A 27,096-nucleotide genomic window follows, 5' to 3' on the forward strand; every position below is an offset into this window, starting at 1 on the left:
ATTATTCATTCTTATTTCACTATCCATCTTGTGAATTGACAATATCTCATCTCTTCCTAATTCTCTCACTTTTTCCCAATATTATTTTCCCTTTTATGACTATTATAATTATCTTTGGCTTACAGAGTTATTCAGGAACTATCTAACTGTTACTTTGAGCATAGAATCTACAGTTTGTGCCCTTGATGAATACAGAGAATCTTGACAAGAGCCACAAGGAATCAGCTGGGATTTGCACCAGGGTCTACAGCAACTCTCCCAACGCCACTGCTACTTTGTAGTAAGTTTACTTAGCCATTCAACAACAAGTCATTCCTTGACCATGTTCTACACTATCTTGATTCCACTATTTCCCCTCACTTCTACTCCCCATTTATCCATTCACATCCTTATAGTCCACCCATAATTTTTTCCCCCCTTAAAGTTTATCACTTAACAACCTATTTCCCCACAGCATCTTTTATCTTTCCATTCTGATTCCACTCATTTCAGCATGTTCTGTAACTTGAATCTAGTCCTAGGGGTAAATGTGTCAAACCTTCTAAAAAGGAAAATTGGAGGTGTTTCCAATAGCAGCCAATAAGATTTTAGATATCATTCTCTATAATATACTAGATAAATGATAGCTGGAATCTGATTGGTCGCTATGGGCAATACCTACACTCTTTCTTTTTAGGTTTGATACATTTACCCCCTAATCTTGCACTTTCAGTGTGTATGTATTGTGGCAAATATGCCTCTTTGCAGGCTGCAGACAGGGTTAAAGTTTCCCTGTGATCCTCTTTTAGCACACACACACACAGACACACACAGACACACACACAGGTGTTCCACATGGGTGGGATTGGTTTGCTGTGATTTGTTTGTAGTGCTTGGGGTGGAGGATAAAGACACTGTCTGTATGTGTGGGTGGGACCACCGATGCCAGTAATTGGCCGGCTTGCAGATAGGGAAGTAATGTCTAGCCAGCGGTAGGTGGTGGGAATTTTTGTGTACTGTTTCTGATATGATTGCTGAACCAGCGTTTAAACTGTTTTACCATCCTGACAACTGCCAATAAACGTTAAAAGTTAAATGGTTCAGCATACCTGTGTCGGATTCCTGTGAATGCTGTACCTTCTCACAGTATATATGATGGAACATTTTGTGTTTAATTTGTGGATACACAAGCATTTGGGTTTTTATAACACATGCTACTATACTGCAGAATATTTGTCTGCCCTACAAGCACTAGGTCATAATATTGACTCAAGGGGGGTATATTTACTAATCTGCGGGCTTGAAAAAGTGGAGATGTTGCCTATAGCAACCAAACAGATTCTAGTTATCATTTATTTAGTACATTCAACAAAATGACAGCAAGAATCTGATTGGCTGCTATAGGCAACATATCCACTTTTTCAAACCCGCAGTTTAGTATATATACCCCATTGACTGAAAAATGAATATTTAAATATTATAATTCTATCATATGCGCAGCTTGCAAGGCTGAGTAAAATAATAGTATTTAAAGGTTTGGAGAGACAGATATTTTTGTACTTTGGCATAGTTGTATCCATTCACTGATTCTTCAATCACAGACTGAGGGTGTTTACAATGACATCTCCCTGGAGGTCCAGTAACTCCTCTCTCTCCTTTTGGTCCAACAATTAGTTGCCCTGAGAAAGAAACAGTGCACGTTATGCTTAATAGGCACTTGTAAAAGATAGCTAAATCACAATAATTCTCTTGATCTCCATAAAAATGGGGTTGGGGGAGCACTGATTGGTGCAAAAAAAAAATATTGATTTATAATAATATGGTTTTAATCAGAGAGAGGTGGTGACAGTGCTCCTAACCAGGGTAGTCATATTCTTTCTAGTTACCTGGTCCTGGCGGTCCAGGGGGACCAGTAGTACCTGGTCTACCAGGTGGGCCCATAATTCCTATGGCACCAGTCATGCCCTTGTCTCCCTGTAGATAAATAAAAATTATTATTATTATTAATAATAATCAGTGTTAACATTTACACACAGCATGAGTCACATGACTAACACACGATAAACACTGATAAACTATGTGTGTAATATTAAAAAGCAAAAGGTGGAAGAAAGTGGTTTAGAAATTATCATGAAGTTTAAGAGGCATATTTATCATCGGACAACAAGCCCTATAACCGTAGAAAATGGGTGTTATTTTGCAGGAGATAAACATGGGGAAGCCTACTTAATAAGAATCGCAGTGATACTACTACAATAATTGTTCAGTTATCTCAAGATGGTGATAAAGAAGAAAATGGCTGAAATTGGTTTTAAATATTTTTTTTAAATAATTTCTATTTTTCTTTCTCATCCACTAACTGGAACTTCAAACCTCTGGGCCTCCAGTTCTACCGTTCACACCAGAACCAGCTAGCCACATGCACATATTCCCCTTTAACTTAAGTTAACTATTACAGCTCCAGACCAACATGACTGAGTATCGTTCAGCTGCCCTGGCAATACTTTACTGGAAAATTGTGGAAACTTTTTTTCGCATATTAATAAATAGAATCCTAAGACTACATTTATATACACAAAATATTGACACCATGTCTGGAAACAATACATTTACAGAACTTAAGATGAAAATATTTGTGAAATTTGAACCATTGTGAACCATTTCTATGTCCTAGTCCAAAGTCAAAATGGTCCTGAATCTGTCTAAATTCTAAAAACATGTTTTCATTATAACCTTGCATTAACAGATAACAATGAGCAAATGAAGAACCCCTGCACACTACTATCTAAGTATATATTTCTGTCCTTCACATGTTGTCTCAGTTTGCTTTTAAGATAAATTTTAACATTTATACCAAAATAGTTTATTCACGCTATTAATTAGCATAATTAAAAATACAACAGGATTAACCTTGCTGGGACATGATTACCTTACTGGGTAGAGTAACTATAACTAGTGACAAAATATTTTATCATCGCTTAGGGGGATTTTAAGCTTAACACAAGAAGAGCAAATATAAAAAATACGGATTCCACAGTGTGTCCAGTTTTTGTAACGTGATCAGATGAATGGTGAGAAACATTTTAAGCGATCATGTTATTTGTGTAAAATGTTAGCAGAACAGCACACTGAAGTGATTACTATATAAGCTATTAGCTAAAGATGCTCATAATGTGCACTCATAGTAATGTATTATAATTATAACAACCTGTCATGTGATGGTTGAATTGTGCAATTAAACTTATTTTCTCCAAGGCCTTGCTCATCACTCATACACATGTAATGCATATAACCACAAAACAAAAATATATGTACATGTTTAGTTAAGCCCTTTTAAAAGCATAAAGATTTCTAACATGGCGTTTAAGGTGTACATGTCACCTACATATCGAGGTGGTAGACATATTGTGGACGGAACAAAGTAGCACGAATTGATTAACCCTCCTTTCCCAATTGATACACTACTGGTACAGCCAATCAATTTTCTAGCAACTAGTGACATCACAAGTGCCCATACTTGCCAACTTTTATTATCTCCCCTCCTGGAGATCCTGGGAGGGGGGTGAGGTGTATGTGTGGGAGAGGTGGTGGTGATGCTGTCACCATGGCCCCTCCCCTTACTATGGCTCCTCCCCCTACTATGCAGTGCCGAGATTCATGGTATCGCAGAGGTGGGGCCTAATTACTCAAGTGGCATCATTGAGGCTGGCCTCCACTGAGGATGTCTGTTTTTCTGGGACTGAAATTCGGGAGCCTCCTGGATATTCTGTCGGAATAGGCAAGTGCTTCATGCATCAGCCACATCACTAATTCCTAGTGAGTTCACAAGTTGTATTCTTATGGATATTGGACGAGGCCGCAAAATAGCTACCCCCTCTGTGACTAGGTAGCAATGCACAAACTGATCATTTACAACCATAGCTGTAATCAGGAAAGTAACTACCAGGGGTGAGGCACAGACAAAAAAAAATAATAAACACATTTACAGAGTCACTTCAATGACTGTAGCTAATAGCAAAGGAGCAAAAAGATTGAGTTAAATGTGCTGCTTTTGTCCCTAATAAATAGTATCCTTACTATGTTCATGAAAAAAATCTACTGAATGATGTCGATTTGGAAGTCAGCCAGCATCCAGCTTAATAGACGGTGGAGGTTTGTTAAAATGGTTCTCAAAATGGATGAGGAAGTAACACCTTCTTAATTTAGATGCTGCTTCAGGAGTGATATTTATATAGGGACGTCTGCTGGAGATACACAGTGACGGCCGATGTGTACACCAGGGAAGGACAAAATTAACAGATGTCCCATCACCAGGTCCATTAATCTAAAACAGCAATGTACACCACGTGCACAGTTACAAGCATACAGTGTATTTTTATATTTACCTTCTTCTACCAGTTTGGGCTGCAATACTTTTACATCATAATTTATATAAGTGTGTTCCTTTTTCATTCCCCAAAATTCTCGCTGATTCCAGAACAATTCTGCCCATTTAAATAAGGAAAAACATTCAACACCAATTACAAGAGAGCAATATTTGAACATACAGAATTAACCACAAAAATGAAGCACATACTACTTTATTTACATATCTGTCCGCTTGACACATTTCAAGGTGTACATCCCCTTCTTTGGATCTGCCCATGTAAATGGGTGAGGCAGTTACTTTGGTGGGTTTACAGATACAATTGAATTCACATGCTCAAAATGATGAAATCGTAACTTCAAAATCGAACTTACTACTACTGTAGATCCACATTTATCTGCCAAAATACTGCAGGTTGAAGTGTATATACAGTGGGGACTATTTATTAAGCCTTAAACCAAAGTCTGTTTCCACATGGTTTAGGCATATAGTATCACAGCTATTTAACAAAAGCCCAATGCAGAAGATATCGTAGCTATCTCCTACATTAGGCTAAGAATTGCATTATACTGCAGACTACGGTCTGGGCCAATTTATCCAGCTCCGTAAAGCCTAGCTTTCTGGAGCCTGACCCCGATGGCTGATGCCATCTGTAAATGGCAACTGCTCTACCCTATGGGGAGAGCACTGCAGGAGAGGGATGTCTGGATCCTCTCTGGCAGGCTTCATGCTCTCCCCTCCGTTACACACCGTGAATTACTTTGCGTATGGAAGGTCACGTATGCGCGTTAAAGACTCTGGGTCATAACCCGGATTTGTTATCAAAGTAAAGTCATCTCCGGGATGTGATAAGAAATGAGAATTAACGGGGGGAAATGCCCCAGTAAGTGTTAAATTAGGATATGAGGAGAATGATGGAGTATAGGGACTGTCTTTATTATATGGATCACATTTGTATGGTTGAATGTTTTTATTACATGGGTATTAACCACATCAAATATGCTTGGATCATACAACAGCCATTCCATCTATTTATTAAGACCCCCCCAACAGCCAGAATTTCTATCGCTGTCACCGGGGCAGATGAGCGATGCTTAGTTCCTAGTGATACTGGCTGGCAGCAGTAAGCAGAGTCTCACCACTTGTCAGTCCTGGGACCCTCGGCCCATGCTTGTGCCGTCATGGGCATGGCTTGTGCCGGCATGGGCATGGCTTGTGCCGGCATGGGTATGGCTTGTGCCGGCATGGGCATGGCTTGTGCCGGCATGGGCATGGCTTGTGCCGGCATGGGCATGCAACCTGGAACTGGAAGCCCTAACTTGGACTTTCAGTTTCAGACTTTATAAAAAAAATTATTGATATGACGTTAGCAATCAGAGGACAGCATTTGTATTTGTACGACTGCTGTCCTTGGTATATAGGTTTAGTCTTTACCGGCCGGGGGCTTTGGTAAATAAGGAGGAGCCCTAAATCCTGCAAAAAATCCCCTTTAGGGCTTATCTCCATTTAATAAAGAGACACCGTAGGACTAGTCCTGATTACAGACATCTCCGTTTTAAACTCAAGTCTTTTTGCAGGTGGAAAGAATCTCTGAGTGCCCATGAAATAGTCCTGACTCTATGCATGGCAGGGCAGTCCCCGTAAATCAGGACTGTCTCGGCTGTTGGGAAGTATGCTGTCAGAAGAAGAAAACACTTTCTGCTGATTCACCATGTTGTTGCGCAGATCCATGCCTTCCATAAGGAACAAATTATTTTGCACAAAAAAGGCACATGTCTTTTCACCCTTATAATATACAGTGCTGTACATTAAAATTGTGACTTCTTTCTCTCTTTTTGCTCTGTTGAGACTAAAGTGGTTTTCCACTTTAAATATGAATTTGACTAATTTCCCTCCTTTTCCAATAATAGTACTTTGGTTCAGTTTAATGCTGCTCGTGTCTCTCCATACAAAGGAGACTGTCATCACTAGTACTTAGACTAGCCCTATAGCTGGAGCAAGAAATATGGCAGAAAAACAAGTAACTGCACTGCCCAGAGCTTGGATCGGACGTGGATGCGTGAGTTTGGCACGGCCCCACTGTAAATTGACTATGGTCAAATGCCCCTTCCCTGCCCCATTCACTCCCCAAAATTGTAGGCTTTATTAAGTGTCCTTTGCTTAAATTTATTTGGAATAGGGAGGGACAGAGAATCTCTCTATCAATACAAATTGAGGTGGTAGAGGATTTCCGGAACTGAAGCTATACTATCTGGATTCTCACCTTGCCCAAATAAGAGTTTTGCGCCCCATAATTCCATAGTTTGGCTAGATATGGAAATTAAATTTCTCAAAATAAATTTTCTAGCATCCTTGTCATGTAGTTATAATAAAAATAGACTTCCCCAACTTAATTATCTTACATGTCTTAAATTCTATTTAAAATTGTGGGATTGGATTCATCTATGTTTTAATATAAATTGTCCTTCACCTCTTACTCCCACTTGGGATAATTTGAATTCCCCCCTTGGATGCTCCTCTGTCCATTTTAAATCTTGGATTCAGCTGAGCATAAGATTTGCCATAAATGTCACTAAGCAAACGAAATGTGCCTTATTCCAAGATATCTAACACAAATTCACTATGAAACTTACATTTTATGAGTATTTCAAAATTAGACATTTTTAATACCTTGCCCATATCAGAAATATATTGCGATCTTCCTCAATCAGGCTTTCCCACAGCCATCAAATCTTTAGATGTTCTCCAAAAGCCCATCTATTTTTTAAAGCTTACCTTATCCCTGATGATACTATTCACACTAAGGGGCCTATTTATCAAACATAAATTCTCAGATAAATCCCAGAAAACCTCAGTTTTCGGGGATTAACCGCAAAATTCTTATTTATGATCACTGCATCGCAGCAGATAGCGTAGATATCTACTGCTTTGCATCTGTCTTTGTTTTATTGAGCAGTCCCCATAAAAGTGTATGGGCACTGCTCAATAACGCTATTTACCAATGTACGAAAATAAATGTTTTTTGCTTTTTCCCCTTGTTAATGTATGCCAGCTTCATAACTGCAGAGGTACAGAAAGTGCATGAAAGAGTAAATGTCAGCAATAAATTGTATTTGATTAGAAAACTATATCTTACTAAACTGATTATGAGCCAACATACAGAGGACTACATGGTATAAAAGGTATATGCAGGGTCGCCATCAGGGGGGTACAGGGGGTACCCTTGTACCGCACCCGGGCTCACCAGGGGGCCCGGCGGCACACACATACCAGGGGGCCCGCTGTCTTCAGCCTGGCTGTCACTGCGACAGTCAGGCTGAAGACAGCAGCGAAGACGGAACTGGAGGACAGCGGGCAGAGCCATAACTGTACCTTCAGCCCTTAACTTCTGCAGTGGAAAGCACGTGTGTTCCACCAACAGGAAGTTCGGCTTTTGAATTTCCCGTTTTTACACACACACACACACATATATATGTGTGTCTGTGTGCGTGTGTAAAAAGTGATTATATATATATATATATATATATATATATATATATATAAATAAAATATATATATACATATATATATATATATATATATATATATTTATTTGTGTGTGTGTGTGTGTGTGTGTAAAAAGTATTTATATATATGTATATATACATATAATCCGACCCCCTTCACGGAAGAGGGGACCAGGGAGGGAGCCGGATCGTGACCACAAAATATACGTTTTTTTCTTACTATTTTTTTCATTGCCCTGGGCCTCCTTTCCCCCTGGGCCCCCGGGCACCTGCCCATCGTGCCCAGTCGGAAACATGGCCCTAGGTCATCATGGGGGGGGGGGGAGTCATTGGGGGGCCCTGCCTGCTTCATTGTACTGGGCCCCACGATTTCTGATGGCGCCCCTGGGTATATGTGATATATGAAGAAGAAATAAAAGAATTCAATGTAGTGTGGTTACTACCCAGTTATCTCCCAGACAGCTATGAAACCCTTGTTACTGCACTTGATGCTCACGCTTAAATATATGAAAAAGACAAGCTTGTGGATCAAGGTACGTGTAAAACAAAGAGAGCAAGTTATCATTATTATTATTGTTGATTTGTAATGTACCACATAGCTCCACAGCGCCACACTGTGGGGAAAACAAGACATACATAAAACAAGGACATAGAAGGTAGAGATGAGATTTGAGATGTATGAAGGGGTGATCTTGGGCTTTGTAGGTTAGCATGAGTAATTTAGATTCTGGAGGACATAGGGAGCCAATATAGAGATTTGCAAAGTTGTGTTACAAATGCGGTGTGGTGAGAGAAGAAAATCAGCCTGTGGCATTGAAGATGGATTGCAGTGTGGCTAGAGGGGTGAGGGGACAGGAGGAGATTGCAGTAGTGAAGGCGGGAGATGAGTGAGTGGAAAAGACTTTTGGTAGCATTTTGGGTAAGAAATGGGCGTATTCTGGCAATGTTTCTAAGGGGGAAGTGAAAGGACTCGGGAGAGCGACTGGATATGATGAATATATCAAATAGCGGAGACAAGTGTGACACCAAGGCAGCAGGCTTGGGAGTCTGAGAAAAATGCAGTATTATTAACAGTGAGGGAGATTTGAGGGGAGGTGGTAACTCCGGGAGGAGAGAGTATGATAAGCTCTGTTTTGAACATATTGGGCTTTAGGTAGCACTGGGACATCTATGTAGAGATATCTGAGATCTGAGAGTCAGTTGGTTACACAGGAACGGTAGAGGTCAGAGGAGGAAAGGTAGATTTGGGTTTTGCCAGTGTAGAGATGATACCGGAGGCTGATTGAGTGAAGTAGTTTCTAAAGAGAAATGTGTAGAGTGAGACAAACAGAGGGCAGAGAACAGAGCCTTGTGGGGCGCCAACAAATACTGGGAGTGGGGGAGAGGACGCCCTAGAGGTAGACACTAAAGGAGTGAATTGATAGGTAGGAAGTGAACCAGGAGAGGACTGTGTCACAAAGGCCAATGAGGTGGAGTGTATGCAAGAGAAGAGGGAGAGGAACAGTGTCAAACGCAGCAGAGCAGTCCAGGAGGAGGAGTATGGAGAAGTGGCTCTTAGATTTTGTTGTAAGTACAGTCTGAGTGGAATGTTGGGGACAGAAGAGTTGAGAATGGAGTGAGAAGAGAGAAGTGAGGCGGCTGTATGAAAGTTGCTCAACTAGATTGGCGACAAAGTGGAGGATAGAAATAAGGTGATAGTTGGAGAGAGGCTGGGTCCAGGAATGGTTTCTTTAGGATTGGTGAGATGAGTGTGTGTTTAAAGGAGGATGGGAAGGTGCTAATGGAATGATCCAGTTTATTGAGGTGGGCATGCAGTGGGGAGAGAGAGTGGAGAACATGAGAGAGAACAGGGTTGAAGGGGCAGCTTGAAGGGTGAGACTTCATCTTCAGTTACTGGAGATAATGAATTGTTGGTGGATTGGGGAGAGTAGGAAAAAGTGGTAGGGTGTGCAGGATTTGGCATGAGAAAATATATTGCCCAATGGTGTTGATTTTTTCTTTAAAGTAGTATGTTTGCTTGGCAAGTGAAAGGCAAGTGGTTTAAGATAAGAGGAATAATTTATAGTGGAGGAAATTGGCATAGGACTTGTAGCCCCTAATTGGACGTTTATACATGTTTACAAATTCCTCATGATACATCCATTAATCTGCTTCTTCCAATTGTGTCTGCCAGCTGTTTGATTTGTGCACCCTATGACACATAGGGGTTCCCAGTAAGTCGTCATATAGTTTAGATTTTTAAACAATTGTTTTTATTATATGTTTTGTTGCCATTATTAAAATAAATATTGTATAAAGCAATTCTATGATAGCATTAATTCCTCCATTCTTCATTTATTATACTGTCTATTATAGGCTTAAACATGTTTTTAATTGTTTCAGCGCTGTCTTTTTGGTGTGTTAACTTTGTTTTCTTTATCAGAGGATGTGACATATTCCCTCACTAGACTGCTGCTGAATTTATTGTCTATATTAATTGTCATTTTTATTTATTTTTAGCTCCTGACTCCTAAATAAATCATCCAGTAATAGACAGATTTCCCTTGCAACAGTCTGGGTATCCATAAACTGAGGCAAACCCCTGAAAACATATTCATTGTGATTGTGTCACAGGATTTCTGATACCCAAAGGGGAAGACCTCCATCAAATGGTAGATAGCATTTATGGTACAAGCTCGCATGCTCTATCTTGCAGATGCCATATTTACCAGATTTACCACAATGTCTGCCACCAACTCCAACTTAACCCTAAACTGTTGGCACTTGAGTTAAATGTAAGACACGTAAATAGCAGTGCCAACACAGAGACACAATAGGGCAACACCACACACAACCTGTTTTTTCCCCATTGTCTTATATTAAGGCAATATCATCATCAAAATCATCACCACCATTTATTTAATATTCAATATAAATTATAAATGGCAGATAAAATTTGTGTTCAGTTTATTTCAACATTCTCTGGCTTTATGGGGGGAATTCAAATACCAGCAATGTGGGCTGTGGAAATTGTGCAATTCTAGAAATTACGGTAGAAATCTCCGCTCATTATTCCTCGCACCTCTAGTATACTTCTGAAGAAGCCGCACACTTGCTAAGCAGGGTTAGTGCCAAAATCAGTGAAACAAAGCTGCTCATCCTTATGCTGGAGACATCCTAATGCAAACTGTATATCTGTTCTCTTCACTGGTCCATTGCATCCCTCATTTGTCTGATAATTTATTGGGGTACAATTCAGTGGTCAGAAGAATGTTTTGGGAATCCCTATTTGGGACACAGGAATCCCATATGCAGCGAAATAAATTGTTTATCGTATCTAATTGTAAATTATCTGTCATATATTCCATTAGAGAAGATTTTCGAAATGTCACAGCCGGGGGTTCACTGTTTATTGAATGCAAACAGGGAAACAGATGGACCAGGAGACTAAGATAGGATGTTCTTGCCTTTGGTGAAACACACCAAAAAAGAGTCTGGCAAATGCTATACTTATGGTCTCATGTACTCACAGAGGGATTCACTCAACACCAGGATTGATGCAGTTAGTACCTGTTTTCCTCGTTTCCCTGGTCTCCCAGTCGGCCCTCTAGTTCCAGGAATTCCTGCCTCACCTTTGGGACCCATTTCTCCCTTTTGTAATAAACAAAGAAAAGACAATTAGGACAGAATCTCATAAAAAGAATAACTTCTACTAAAATAATAACATTATTGTATAAAACATTTGTAACATTGATTTTCTATATCAGAACCATATGTTCCGATATTAAGCACTTTAGACTTAAAGTGAATTTATGTTACAGTAGATCTGCCAATGATAATGTAATTTAGCTAGTTCTTAAAATGAAGAATTAACCCAAAACTAAACATGAATAAAATAAATTGATACATTGTATAGGAGGGCGAACTTCCCTTAACTAGTATGTCAGTAAATGTCAGTTTACTCAATCATTCAGAAGTTTAAATCCACCTCATATACTTAGTCACTTGGTTAAATGAATAAAAGTCAATAGTTATGTATTATTTGTTCATCCATATTATCCCTATATCACATAGGGAAACTTTTGCTGGAAAGACCCAGCGATAGCACTGCTTGTTTTCTCGCTAAATAAAGTTAATCTCTTATGGTGCACTGGAGTTCTCTTTGCTTATTATTAATCTCTTATGGTGCACTGGAGTTCTCTTTGCTTATTATTAATCTCTTATGGTGCACTGGAGTTCTCTTTGCTTAAAATATTTATTATTTATTGGTATGCGCTAAAAAGTTTTGCGGTATGTGAGAATATTCCAATAGATTAAAAATATATCAAGAAAAATGTGAGTAAGATAGAAACTGTTATTAAAAAACTGTAAATCACCTGTTGCCTGTTATTTTATTTTATCATTAATAACATATATAATATTCATGCCTTATATTTCTCATTTAGATTACATAACTTTTTAAGATAATTGTTCAATTATATGATTAGGTTATAATGGTATCAAATATGATTGGTATGGAGAATATTAGAAGACAACACTCTAAAGGGCACTACTCTCTTTTATCAATAGACAATTGTCTTCTAATATTCTCCATACCAATCATATTTGCTATTAATCATTCCCTGGTAGCATTTATATTCCTATTACAGTAGTAAATTATATAAATTATATAAATGCAGTAGTTAGTTATTTGATTGCTCAAGGTACTGCCTTATAATGACACAATTGTGTGAACTGAATAATTGCATTCACATGGTAATTAACAGTATCCATTTATATTCCTATGCTGATTTGCACTGAATATAGAGCCCTATGTGTGCTTAAACATTTCTGTTCACTCATCTCCCTAAATAGCAGAGAGTGGAGTATTACATATATAGAGTTACCGCAGGTCAGAATAATCTGTTATTATTCCATGTACTGATGACCTGATTTACACATATACAAGTACATGTCTGTTGTATCTTGCATTCTGGATCATGCATGTTGATCTAACTGCTCATTAAATACAATGGACGTATGATGACACCATAGCACTGCCATAAAAAGTTGGTACGTAGGAAGTAACATTGCAGAAAAGGTGCACAATACTTATTTTGTGTTCCCACCATGATAAATTCTGCCATGTAGGCCTGTCATAGTAACATAGTAACATAGTTGATGAGGTTGAAAAAAGACACCAGTCCGTCAAGTTCAACCTATTTGGATCTCCTGCGATCTCTCACTTATATTTGAAATTGATCCAACCCCCAAATTGTTTCAATTGTGAAGATCCCCCCATACCCAATATTGCAGTCCTATTTTTACCCTATATCCACTACTATCCTTCATTTTGATTAACGGTCGTATCCCTGGATACACTTTTCCGCTAAAAATTTGTCTAACACTTTCTGAAACATATCTATTGAATCTGCCATCTCAACCTTCCCTGGCAGTGAATTCCATATCTTGACTGCCCTTACTGTAAAGAACCCCTTCCTCTGCTGGTTGTGAAATTTCCTCTCCTCTAACCTAAGGGGGTAAAAAGTTCCCATGAAAGTTCTCTGTATTGACCCTTAATGTATTTGTACATAGTAATCATATCTTCTCTTAGACGCCTCTTTTCTAAAGTAAACATGCCTAAACTGGTTAACCTTTCCTCATAACTTAATGACTCCATACCCTTTATCAATTTTGTCGCCCTTCTCTGAACTCTTTCAAGTTCCAAATTATCTTTTTTATAGAGTGGTGCCCAGAACTGTAATGCATATTCAGGTCTTACCAACGATTTATACAGTGGTAAAATTACACTGTCTTCCATTGCATCTATGTCCCTTTTTAAGCATGCCAAAACTTTATTTGCCCTTGCAGTTGCTACTTGACATTGAGCACTATTGCGAAGTCTACTGTCTACGAGCACTCCCAAATCCTTTTCCATTATAGAATCTCCTAAATTAATTAAATTTAATATATAGATTGCATTCTTGTTTTTGATCTCTAAATGCATAACCTTACATTTATCTATGTTAAACCTCATATTCCATTTGGCTGCCCAATCCTCCAGTCCCTCTGTAGCTACATCTTGCTACATTTTATTACCTTACAGAGTTTAGTGTCATCTGCAAAAATAGAAACTTTACTCTCTAAACCATCACCAAGGTCATTAATAAATATATTAAGTAGGAGTGGCCCCAGCATGGAACCTTGAGGGACTCCACTTAAAACTTTTGACCAGTTAGAAAATGTTCCATTTATCACAACTCTCTGTTCACTATTCTCTAACCAGTTTTTGATCCAAGTACAAATGTTGTTTCCGAAACCCAGTTCCCTTATTTTATAAACCAACCTCTTGTGTGGCACTATATCAAAGGTCTTTGCAACATCTAAGTAGACCACATCTACTCTGCTGCCCTGGGCTAAGTTCCCACTAACTTCCTTGTAGAAACTAGTTAGATTAGTTTGCCATGGCCAATCCCTCACAAATCCATGCTGATTCCCACTAATAATATTATTGCGCACCAAGTAATCCTGAATACTATCCCTTAATATACCTTCCAGTAATTTCCCCACTATTGATGTCAGGCCTACAGGTCTATCATCATCATCATCATTTATTTATTTATATAGCGCCACTAATTCCGCAGCGCTGTACAGAGAACTCATTCACATCAGTCCCTGCCCCATTGGAGCTTAAGTCTAAATTCCCTAATATAGACACACTCACACACAGACACAGACAGAGACAGATAGGGACAGACTAGGGTCAATTTTTGATAGCAGCCAATTAACCTACCAGTATGTTTTTGGAGTGTGGGAGGAAACCGGAGCACCCGGAGGAAACCCACGCAACCACAGGGAGAACATACAAACTCCACACAGATAAGGCCATGGTCGGGAATCGAACTCATGACCTCAGTGCTTTGAGGCAGAAGTGCTAACCACTAGGCCACATCTGCTATTCACCAATCCCTTGGTACTGAGCCTGATGAGATTGAATCTATTAAGAATAGCGGTCTAGCTATTTCTGAGTTTAGCGCCATAAGAACCCTTGGGTGTATGCCTTCTGGACCTGGAGCTTTATTTATATTAATATTCTTCTGTCGCCTTTGGACTTCTTCCTCTGTCAACCAAGTATTAATTAATGGTACGGTTTCATTTCCATTAGTTCTTAGTGACCAAATAAATACTACTGTGTATCACAGAGGGGTAACTTAAGAAAATGATAGACATGGAACAAGATCTTTCTATATACACAGAACACATTTGATTTCTCAACAAATGCATCTACTTCCATTTGTCTTGTTGCCTGTGGCGTGCAAGCACGGCGCACCACACTATAAATTCAGATTTGTATCCCTAGCCAACATTGAATACAATTTAATTTCTACCTCTAGACTCAATTACGTTCATTATGTAATTTTCCTCTCCGTGGGTTCATCCACAAGTTAGCGAAACTAAACACATTTCCTTAGCATGATCCTTATTTCAAAATTATATGATTATCACAGATAACACAGTTGCTGCCAGTAAACAATGCTATATTTAGCAGGGTTATTAAGAAAGGTAATGCAGATAATACAAATACAGTGCAGCCTCCTTGCTGCCAAAACTTCATAGGACTCAAGCTGGGAGGTGACAGAAGTTCATAAAGTAAAGGACAGATTAATGTATACTGAGAAAGTAAAGATTAGCAGTTAGAAACTGAACAATAAATGTTACTGGACCTTTGTGTATATATCTTATTTGACAATTCAACAGATTGGATGCCCATACTAAGAGCTTTTTTTATATGTTTACCCCCAGCACAATATTATTGCTCTACACAGTGGGTGGCGCTTGTGAAAATTGATACAAAGCCTTGTAGCTCATAGCACCAATCATTTTTATAGAACAGTTAGGAAAGCAGAACATGATTGGTTACTTTCAGTAGAGCCCCCCTTTTATGTTTTCTTAGATATAAAAGGCGTTCTTAACACTATCTGGTAATAAAACATAAAATAGCCAGTGACATATCATGAGAATTGCTGTATTTATTGATATGATTTTTTAAGGGTAGAGAAGATAAGAGAAGTCAATATGCAGCATGTGGAAAATGAATTAAACAAGTAAAAGACTAAAAAGACGGTATTACATGGACACATAAATTCAGTCGAATACCCGTATGGTAAGATTAGGCACCAGATTCAAAGATTCTGCCCAATGGTCACTGAAGGGCCATACAAGGAGAAATGTCAAGTCTGTTTGGCTGAAAATGTGCAAATTTGCCAACTAAATTCTGCCCAGAGTAGGCCAGATTTACTCTGCTTCAATTGGCAGTATGGAGAGATAATTCATATTGGACTTTTTGGAAGCAGTTATTTATTTAAATGCTGCATGAAAGTTAAGTGCATTTAAATGGATGTGAAAATAAAACCATTGTTCCATACATATTTGCATGCGATTAACTCAGGTTGCGCTAAATTCAGTTGAAAACTTACATTCAGTTGGAAACAGACATTTAACCAGATATCAGATATATATCAAACACATATATAAATGCAATATTGTTTATATGCTTTTATGATTGTATTTCAATTACCAGAGTTTACGTGGCCTAAAAATACCACAATTGCGAATAGAGTAATTTTACTTTGCATGGTATGTTATGCACTTGATGTGGCAATTTAGTATAACTTAATGGATATGTCAAATCACTTACTTTTTGGCCAAGCATTCCCGGAAGGCCCATAAAGCCCTGAAAAGAGACACATAATACATAAAGAGATCATTGGGATGTTGCATACTGCTAAGGTCTGCACACCGCTAAGTTCGGCACATTGCTCAGGGCTGCACACCGCTAAGTTCTGCATCCTGCTAATGTCTGCATACCGCTAAGGTCTGCATACTGCTAATGTCGGCACACCGCTAAGGTCTGCACACTGCTAAGGACTGGATACCGCTAAGGTCTGCATACTGCTAAGGTCTGCATACTGCTAAGGTCTGCATACTGCTAATGTTTGCACACCGCTAAGGTCTGCACACTGCTAAGGTCTGCACACTGCTAAGGTCTGCATACTGCTAAGGTTTGCATACTGCTAAGGTCTGCACACTGCTAAGGTCTGCACACTGCTAAGGTCTGCATACTGCTAAGGTCTGCACACTACTAAGGTCTGCACACTGCTAAGGTCTGCACACTACTAAGGTCTGCATACTGCTAAGGTCTGCACACTGCTAAGGTCTGCACACTACTAAGGTCTGCATACTGCTAAGGTCTGCACACTACTAAGGTCTGCACATTGCTAAGGTCTGCATACTGCTAAGGTCTGCACACTACTAAGGTCTGCACACTACTAAGGTCTGCACACTGCTAAGGTCTGCATACTGCTAAGGTCTGCATACTGCTAAGGTCTGCATACTGCTAATGTTTGCACACCGCTAAGGTCTGCACACTGCTAAGGTCTGCACACTGCTAAGGTCTGCACACTGCTAAGGACTGCATACTGCTAAGGTTTGCATACTGCTAAGGTCTGCACACTGCTAAGGTCTGCACACTGCTAAGGTCTGCACACTGCTAAGGTCTGCATACTGCTAAGGTCTGCACACTACTAAGGTCTGCACACTGCTAAGGTCTGCACACTGCTAAGGTCTGCACACTGCTAAGGTCTGCACACTGCTAAGGTCTGCACACTGCTAAGGTCTGCACACTACTAAGGTCTGCATACTGCTAAGGTCTGCATACTGCTAAGGTCTGCACACTACTAAGGTCTGCACACTACTAAGGTCTGCACACTACTAAGGTCTGCATACTGCTAAGGTCTGCATACTGCTAAGGTCTGCACACTACTAAGGTCTGCACACTGCTAAGGTCTGCACACTACTAAGGTCTGCATACTGCTAAGGTCTGCACACTGCTAAGGTCTGCACACTACTAAGGTCTGCATACTGCTAAGGTCTGCACACTACTAAGGTCTGCACATTGCTAAGGTCTGCATACTGCTAAGGTCTGCACACTACTAAGGTCTGCACACTACTAAGGTCTGCACACTGCTAAGGTCTGCATACTGCTAAGGTCTGCATACTGCTAAGGTCTGCATACTGCTAATGTTTGCACACCGCTAAGGTCTGCACACTGCTAAGGTCTGCACACTGCTAAGGTCTGCACACTGCTAAGGACTGCATACTGCTAAGGTTTGCATACTGCTAAGGTCTGCACACTGCTAAGGTCTGCACACTGCTAAGGTCTGCACACTGCTAAGGTCTGCATACTGCTAAGGTCTGCACACTACTAAGGTCTGCACACTGCTAAGGTCTGCACACTGCTAAGGTCTGCACACTGCTAAGGTCTGCACACTACTAAGGTCTGCACACTGCTAAGGTCTGCACACTACTAAGGTCTGCATACTGCTAAGGTCTGCATACTGCTAAGGTCTGCACACTACTAAGGTCTGCACACTACTAAGGTCTGCACACTACTAAGGTCTGCATACTGCTAAGGTCTGCATACTTTCAGTTCTCCCAGGCTAAAGGCCCCACTGTTGAACTTTGACTTGGGCCCCTTCTTGTAAAATCATTCCCTGCTGACCAGGATTTACTTTCCTCAAAGTGAAGTAATAAGGGGACAAAATATCAATGTCACCACAGCAGCATAACTCAGCAACTCTTGTAAAGCGATGGAATGTAGAATCCTACCTGTTCACCTTTGGGACCCTTTATTCCTGTATCTCCTTTTACACCCTGGAAGCAAAGATATTAGGAAAGATATTAAATTTATACCAATTTTTAGCTACCAATTGATCCTCATATAGCTACCAAGATACATTTTCTTTCTCAAAAGGAAAACTATGTGCTATATAAACCTACAGCAGAATATTCCAATGGATTGTAATGAGCATGGAAGATGCATGTCAATGTCATGCCAGTAAGACTGCCACAAGTATTAGCATTATATAGTGGAAATAAGTCCTTATGGGTTGTAGGTAAGAGGTTTACAACACTGCACCCACTCATAATAATGGGGGTGACACCTCTGTGTGTTATTGTAATGCCAGCAAGTGACTAGTTTTTAGTGGCGATGAGTGAAGACTTTTACTTACTTTAATACCTGACATTTGGCAAATCTGACACTTGGATCTTAGTTTACTATTGAATATAAAAATACAATGACACTGGTTGCTTCATCATCTGCAAACAGCAGATATATATCTTGTGAAAGGTGTAAGATTTGATAATTTGGGGTGATCCATATATTCTCCAGCTGCACATTTACATATGAATACTTATAACAACATGGGCAGAACATTGATATTGGTTTTTGAACTAAACATTTTAGCTAGGAAGCTGATAGTCATTGTAATAAAATGTTTTCATCTGGAATAGTAAAGCCATTAATCTTCTGTTGTCATAGATGAGGGTAAACTCTCTCATGAGCGTAGCTTGCAACAAATGTGTTTTATTCACATAAGAAAGAGGAAATGATGTCACAAGACTGCCAAGTAACAATCCACCTGATTTCTATATAACCACTGTTATGCAACTCCTGAACTGGAAATAGAGGGCAAATAAAATGTTTACAAACTGAGTAAATAAAGGATACCAAGTAGTTTTAGAATACGGCTTCCACAAAGGTCTGGTGGACTGTAAATAAATACGGTTTCATGTATGTAAAATATGTATATTTCAGTATTACAGTAAATGCATTTATTTTCCTTTCTAATCGAATCCTTTCTAATGAAAACTGAATGAGTTATTTGAAAGTAGTTTTCCCTCTTGCAACTAAAATCCCATATGCATAATATTGGGGATGAAGCTGCTCTGCCTGACCCCCTCACATATATCACCAGCCTGTTCAAGTCACTTCCCGTTTAGACAATTACTGACTGTTCAGCTCAAGTCTTTATCAAGGCAGCAGCATAGGACAACACCGTACCTTCCAACTGTCCTGATTTAGGGGACTGTCCCACCATTCCACAGATCATGGCTTTTGTCCTGATTTCAGGACACTTGGGAGACAACGGGTGCCCCTTTAATGCCATGAGTAGCAGAGGCAGGTACGTATGGCACTCAACGGGTGTTTTTAGGGAAGAGTTTAGGGACAGCCCAGAGCTTGGGATGTGGAATGGCCACACCCCTTCTCAGTGGCATGCTATCCCAATTTGGGACAACCAAAAGGTGGAAGGTATGCAACACAATCTAGGGGGTGCCTATGGCACCCCTCAGAGTTAACGCTGCCCCTGAACATATCTCCCAACTTTCATGAAAAAAGGGACAAAAATTAGCCAAGCCCCTACTACTGGCCATGTCAGGACTGTAAAAGATTAATATTATTCCTAAATTTATTTTGTTCTAAGCAGCTGCCAAGTCTACATTCAACAAATTAAATGTTTTCTTCAGGGTGACAGGCCCCAATAATGCTGGATCCAATAATGCTGGATTGCACAACAGTTGCCGGGACCATTATTCATATAGTGCTGTCACCATGCATATGGGTGTATATGTGCTTTAAAAGAGCCGTTCAATTACTCCGGTAGATACAGTATGTCAGGATACATAATCTGTAGTGACACAAGCTGAATAACAGGTGGTTATGTGAAATGATCCACAATATCAATCTAAAATTCCTACTGCTAACAATCAGCACATATTCTGGTTAGTACTAAGGCAGGACCACTGACCTTTTCTCCTTTCATGCCAGGAAAACCCTTAAAGAAATGGCAGACAAATTATCTAAATGTGTAACAGAAACAAAATATCAAACATGCTGTAGCTAAACAGTGTCTTAGGGGAAATCACACAAAGATAACTAAAGCCTTATTAATTTTAAATAATGTGTAATTTCTGCTACCACTACATTACAGCGTAGCAGGAAAGCATAATGGAGATGCAGCCCTACAAACGCAGCAAATCTTTATCATGCAGGCTTGGAAAAGAGAGCAGTGTCTGCACACCACTCAATGAGTCTGTAATCTCCATCAAGGTAAGTAGCAAATATATTAAATTAGCAATATGGGAGTGTCTTAAACAAATAAGGGACGGGAAATTAGTTAATGTTCAATTAGGATAAGGAACATTCTACATACATAGTTGTAATTGTTTGTTTTTATATGTGCATAGGTCTTTATTGGTAATCAGATGGTGGGCATTTCTCAAAAATAAATAAAAGAATAGTAAAACACATTATTTAAAATTAATCTGTATATGTTTGTAACTTTTCAGTTACATACAGTATCCGCTATAATTATCTGTTATAAATTATAGCTATATAATTATTTACTAGTTATTTGTATTGAATGCCATTCACTTATTTTGGCAAAACTTGCCTTTAAAGACATTGCTGTTTTAAATTTTCCCTGCACAGTCGCCGAATATCGGCGACTTGCAAACTCCGCAGTTGAATACATTTACGCCCTAGAGTTCTGTCACATTTGCTTAGTATAATGAGGTAGAGCAACCTTGGGGTTTATCCTGAAAAAGAGATTGTGCTACGTCTACTTCTAAAGCACTTAACACCATCTACGTCTGTTATGCCCATACTTTATTTTTCAGATATGCTTGTTTGGATAACAAATCTATATTAGTATTTGGATGAATGATCCCCATACTTGCTGGATTTAAGGCATGATTATTTTATTACATGGGCTAGGGCAAAGACAATATTAGAGGGCCCCAAAGTCCTTTGTAGAATGTGAAGCACAGGAGAGCACTACAAGACCAATATAATTTTTCATCTTTATGTTTCCACCTTTACAAATGAAGCTGTGACAGAACATGTTCCTGCATTTTTAGAATTTGGGGAAGCAAGAGCAAAGCTCCATAATAACAGGGATAGTTTTATAACGGAAATAAAGTTAATTAGGAGGACTTAGGCTTTATTCAGAGTTAGCAAGAGGTCTAGGATTAATGCTTGGGGTGGGTTTAACAGAAAATGTCACATAAGAATTTACATTAAGACTATCAGGTTAAAACTGAGGTCAGTATTCTTTTTTTTTACAGTTATTTTATATGATCAAGTAGATCTTATGATTCCCTTGGCAAGGTTATTCATTGAAAGAGGAAAGTCCCCTCTTTGAACAAAGAAGTCTTTTGTCTTCCGAGAAGACCAGACCGAAGCTCTTCTAGAGCCTTTGCCTTCCACAATCCATTACTGTGTGTCCTCTGCCCTTTAGCTCCTAACACTGCCCTGATTGTAGGTATCTTCAGTCTGTGTGTATTGTGACCAGACCGAAGCTCTTCTAGAGCCTTTGCCTTCCACAATCCATTACTGTGTGTCCTCTGCCCTTTAGCTCCTAACACTGCCCTGATTGTAGGTATCTTCAGTCTGTGTGTATTGTGACCAGACCGAAGCTCTTCTAGAGCCTTTGCCTTCCACAATCCATTACTGTGTGTCCTCTGCTCTTTAGCTCCTAACACTGCCCTGACTGTAGGTATCTTCAGTCTGTGTGTATTGTGACCAGACCGAAGCTCTTCTAGAGCCTTTGCCTTCCACAATCCATTACTGTGTGTCCTCTGCCCTTTAGCTCCTAACACTGCCCTGATTGTAGGTATCTTCAGTCTGTGTGTATTGTGACCAGACCAAAGCTCTTCTAGAGCCTTTGCCTTCCACAATCCATTACTGTGTGTCCTCTGCTCTTTAGCTCCTAACACTGCCCTGACTGTAGGTATCTTCAGTCTGTGTGTATTGTGACCAGACCGAAGCTCTTCTAGAGCCTTTGCCTTCCACAATCCATTACTGTGTGTCCTCTGCTCTTTAGCTCCTAACACTGCCCTGATTGTAGGTATCTTCAGTCTGTGTGTATTGTGACCAGACCGAAGCTCTTCTAGAGCCTTTGCCTTCCACAATCCATTACTGTGTGTCCTCTGCCCTTTAGCTCCTAACACTGCCCTGACTGTAGATATCTTCAGTCTGTGTGTATTGAGTGGAATATACCTGCTGAAAACCTAGGAAAACAGTCCTTAATGAGTCCTTATGATTTAGATTTAAGCTCTATTCTGGTTTAACGGTTATACAACAACCACCTGAGTTATAACCTCCTGTTGTTACCTTTTCCTTTCTTACCCCAAAGCTAAAATGACATGGGCTGTCCTTCCGTGTTTTCCCATTTTTCAATGCAGCTATTTCCCATCTTTCGCAGCTAGCAACTCCCTTTGAGGTTTGTATCCCCATAACGGGATTAGTTTTAGAGTTAGGGGGATATGAACAATGGTTTCTGATAAACCTGTCCAAATCTGTACACCTAATCATGAGCTCTGATTGACTTTACTTTCAAGACCAAATCTGTCCTGTGCGAGATTTGCGAGTTAATTATATAATTAAGCAGAAGGCAACGATGAAGAACATCTTGCGTAAGTAACTACTTTAAAATGACATTAGTAAATAATGAATTAATGGACATGAATAACATATTTTGTAATGTCAATATTAATGACCATTTGGTGCTGAAATGCAAAGCCATGATGACAATTGTTTAGCACTGTGTTATGAATGAGGAGGGACTGAATATTCTGCAGACAGGTCTCTGTGTTCAAATACAATGACTATAAAACATTTTATTTTCTTACATCATGGAATCAAAATGGAATCAAGCTGTCTCTTAAATAATTACAAATAAAAAACAGATACTACTCAAATGTATTTACTCCCTTTGTTGAGATAACCTAAATAATCCTTCAGTTCTCCTCAGAGGTCTCATAAATAAATGATTTGAGTTATCCTTTAATATTAATCTGTTTAATTTTTTGTTCAGAATAAACACAAATGTGTGAGAGGATTGTCAGTTGACTTGTGCATTTCCAAATAAGTGCTTCATCATGAAGAACAAATAACATTCAAGGCAAATCCAAGAAAATGCTATTGAAATGCAACAATCAGATTATAAGAATATAAGATTTCAAAGATTTTAATAGCTCACATGGCACTGTGAATTCCATCATAAAGAAATTACATAACTGTGAATATGTTTAGAACAGCCCATCCTCTAAATGATAGCATCAGTAAAAGAGGGTCACTTTTTAGGGAGGCCTATGGCAATTATGACAAGAAATGGGAAGCATGTTAAAACCACTAGTGTTTGACAAAAAGCAGCTGGGAGACCTCGTAACAAGTAGAGAAAGACACAAATGGTCTGCATATGCTAAAAGTTAACTTTTTACCTCAACGCTAGGCACAAACTTAACACTGTGTATCAACCCACAAACACTATCCCTACCCTGACATCTGGTGGAGTGAGTGTAATGCTATGCACATGCTTCTCTATTTCAGGGACTGCAGAAAAATCAGTGGTTAAAAAACAATTATCCAGAATAGACCCATTTTAATTCCATGATGTAAAAAAATAAAATGTGAAAAATGCCAAAACTGGTGAATGCATATTATAGCCACTGTATATCCCTGCCAACCCACCACTATGGATACAGAGCACAATAAATTAGCTATTATTATTTCATTGCATTGTTAAGTATTTTCCATTAAACAAAGATACATTGAGACGTCTAGGGGTATATTTACTAAACTGTTTTGAAAAAGTGGAGATGTTGCCTATAGTAACCAATCAGATTCTAGCTGTCATTTATTCAGTACATTCTACAAAATGACAGCTAGAATCTGATTGGTTGCTATAGGCAACATCTCCATTTTTTCAAAGCTACAGTTTAGTAAATATACCCCCTAGACTTAATAATGTAAATTAAGATGTCAGGTGTTATATATGTGTGCCCAAAGCACACATAAACATGCATTTCAGTGCAGAAAACAAATGTTATATTTATCCATTATTAATGGGAAGCAGCAATCATTTCACTTACATTAAACCTGACAATGTATTGATAGGTATAAATAAATCTGGATAGTGGAATGCCAAACTTAATATTAATCAAACACTAAGTTATGAACCCTAAAAAAGAAAATGAATTGTCCATGTCTTTGGACAGATCAATGCTTGTTTTTTTTGTGGAAAATATAAAGTGAGATTGCATTGAGCTTGGTTGGTCTGTGTATAAATTGAGGAGAACGTGTACAACACCATACATGCACTCTATAAATATTCCCATATACGGGTACTACAGCTGAGACAGTGTTTTTCTTTTCCCCTATTTTTATCATGCAGAATTAAATGTTTTTTTCCCCTATACTAAATTCAGCACACTTGAGGTGTCATGCTGTTACTTGTAGTATTTACTGTACTTGGTAGCCTGTGAAATTATTTCAAACGAAATCTCCAATAAAATTACACCTTGGTTGTCTGGTATCTTTTTTTGGTAGGATTACAATTTCCAATGATTTGTTGTTTATGTCAGAAAGTAAATAGTACCCGATACTTTCACATAGGGTAGATTAGACAAACCTTGGGGCCCATTGGTCCTCTTGAACCTGACCCTCCCAGTGATGAAGAATCCCCCTTTTCACCCTGCAGGTAACAACAATGGAGATTAATGAGTTGAGAACAGGAGCTGTAATGTATGATTCATTCCAGTTATTTCTGTAATAGCCTTTTCTAATGAACCTTGTATCATACAGAAACATTTTAGTTACTCAGATATAAAGTTTATATAAACTGCATTCTGACAAATACTTGAATTTACTTTTACTTTTCCTTTAAGGATGGTGTCAGGCAGGTTCTTCAATGCAAGCTCTTTCCCAGCTGCAGTATCACCCATGTTGACACATAGAAGACAATGGGGAATGCTTCTCCCATCACACCGGAGTGATTAGACTTGAGTGTAATAATTCAATAATATATTAATATATTATAATAATATATCTGTGTGACAAGGGAGTTTTTCCAATTGTCTTCAATGTGTCAGCATTATGAAGGTTGGTGTTGGAAAATGTCTAGCGTTCAAAGTGCCTTTTTGACACCAGTGTTCGCTTGTCATTTATATACATTGCAAGACCTCCTCTAACATTACACTGTCCTAACCTGGTTTATAGATTGGGAGAGAGTTCAGGCTATATAAAAAAAATCATCTGGAATCATATGGCAACATATGACATATAAGACAAAACAATAATGTTAAACATACTAAACAGGAAATATACATATATATATACATCAGAAAACTATGCCAAATTGATTCAAATTCAGTTTGTCCCAGATAGATCTGAACCCAATTGGTAAACTGTATCCCTATACATTTATTATATTTATATTGCCAAAGATAAGCTAATTATTTATTGTTATTTAATTCCTTTTTCTCCTTTGAACTGTTCTTATATGGGCACTTAAGTTAAGACTTTAATTCAAGATGAAACACTTTCTAATGTTAGGTTTCAAAGATCACTGAAACTTAGACAGTACTCTGAAAACTGTAAGACACCCCCACCTGACTGTCCAGCTAAAACCCAGAAAGATAGAAACCATTGCTCCACTGTTGCTTTTCTATTACATGTCAACAGTCTTCTCTTCCTGGTGTGTATAACGATATAAGGAGTTCTTGATATAATGTTAGGTTAATTACAGATAGACAACACATATACCTGTGGGATTACTTGTGTATTGGATCTACTAGAATTTTCTCTAATTCATTTTCAGTAAATAGATATTTTTATCTTTAGGTTGAACCAGTGAAAAGTTATGACTGAACATTTGTGAGCAAAAACTAAGTAATTGTACCTACCTTCTGTCCTATTGGTCCATGTGGTCCTATAGGGCCTGGCATTCCCGGGACACCAGGAGGACCAGTCCTGCCCTGGAAAGTATACAAACTTATTAGCAATTCAAGACACATTGCAAATCTACAGTGTACAAGTGTACAAGATAACAGCATACCATGTTACTGTGCTAGAACACTACATTAAATAACAAGAAAAGTAAATAAATATTTGAAGAAGAGATACATATTTATATAACAGTGAATTCTTCAACATTTACACCTGAGAACACAAGGCTTCCTAAGTAAGATTGTCAGCTCATCACAAAACAACTTGGTGGTGGCATAATTGGTAAGGCAATGTTAGTGTGTGGGATAGATAAGAAGAGTGTTAATCCTTTTTAAACAGGACAGGTGGTTGCTTTTGATTAACCATTTTTTAAGACGTACAAACGTCACACAGGCTTAGGTGAGTGCTGGATCGTGACAATATATGTATATATCTCCTTATATTTTCATTATATTTTATTATGTCCCTGTTGCTTTGCACTAGGAGCCCTAAACTAATCAGATTACTCCACTAACTGGTAATTAACTTTTTATCTTACTGTTCATTGTTGGCAGCATCTAGACTTTTATAAATAACCCAATTCTACTATGCTAACATAGGTGTGGATGTTTGTATATTAATAATAGTAATATAACATTATTTTGCATTGTATTCTG

General features: G+C 38.7%; 1 protein-coding gene across 3 annotated transcripts in view; it reads right to left on the minus strand.

Annotated features, from left to right (window-relative positions):
* COLQ (collagen like tail subunit of asymmetric acetylcholinesterase) overlaps positions 1 to 27,096 on the minus strand; it is an 83,885-nt gene that overhangs the window by 13,968 nt on the left and 42,821 nt on the right. For 2 of the 3 annotated variants that reach the window (XM_075212299.1, XM_075212297.1), the window contains 8 exons: positions 26,398 to 26,469; positions 25,125 to 25,187; positions 20,460 to 20,486; positions 18,478 to 18,522; positions 16,508 to 16,543; positions 11,401 to 11,481; positions 1,866 to 1,953; positions 1,540 to 1,658 (listed from right to left, as the gene is read on the minus strand). In XM_075212299.1, the coding sequence (XP_075068400.1) occupies positions 1,540 to 1,658; positions 1,866 to 1,953; positions 11,401 to 11,481; positions 16,508 to 16,543; positions 18,478 to 18,522; positions 20,460 to 20,486; positions 25,125 to 25,187; positions 26,398 to 26,469 (531 nt within the window). The remainder of the gene's footprint in view (positions 1 to 1,539; positions 1,659 to 1,865; positions 1,954 to 11,400; positions 11,482 to 16,507; positions 16,544 to 18,477; positions 18,523 to 20,459; positions 20,487 to 25,124; positions 25,188 to 26,397; positions 26,470 to 27,096) is intronic. The other variant, XM_075212298.1, reaches the window with a different exon arrangement.

The sequence above is a fragment of the Mixophyes fleayi genome, chromosome 5, assembly GCF_038048845.1.
Source record: "Mixophyes fleayi isolate aMixFle1 chromosome 5, aMixFle1.hap1, whole genome shotgun sequence".
NCBI lineage: Eukaryota > Metazoa > Chordata > Amphibia > Anura > Limnodynastidae > Mixophyes > Mixophyes fleayi.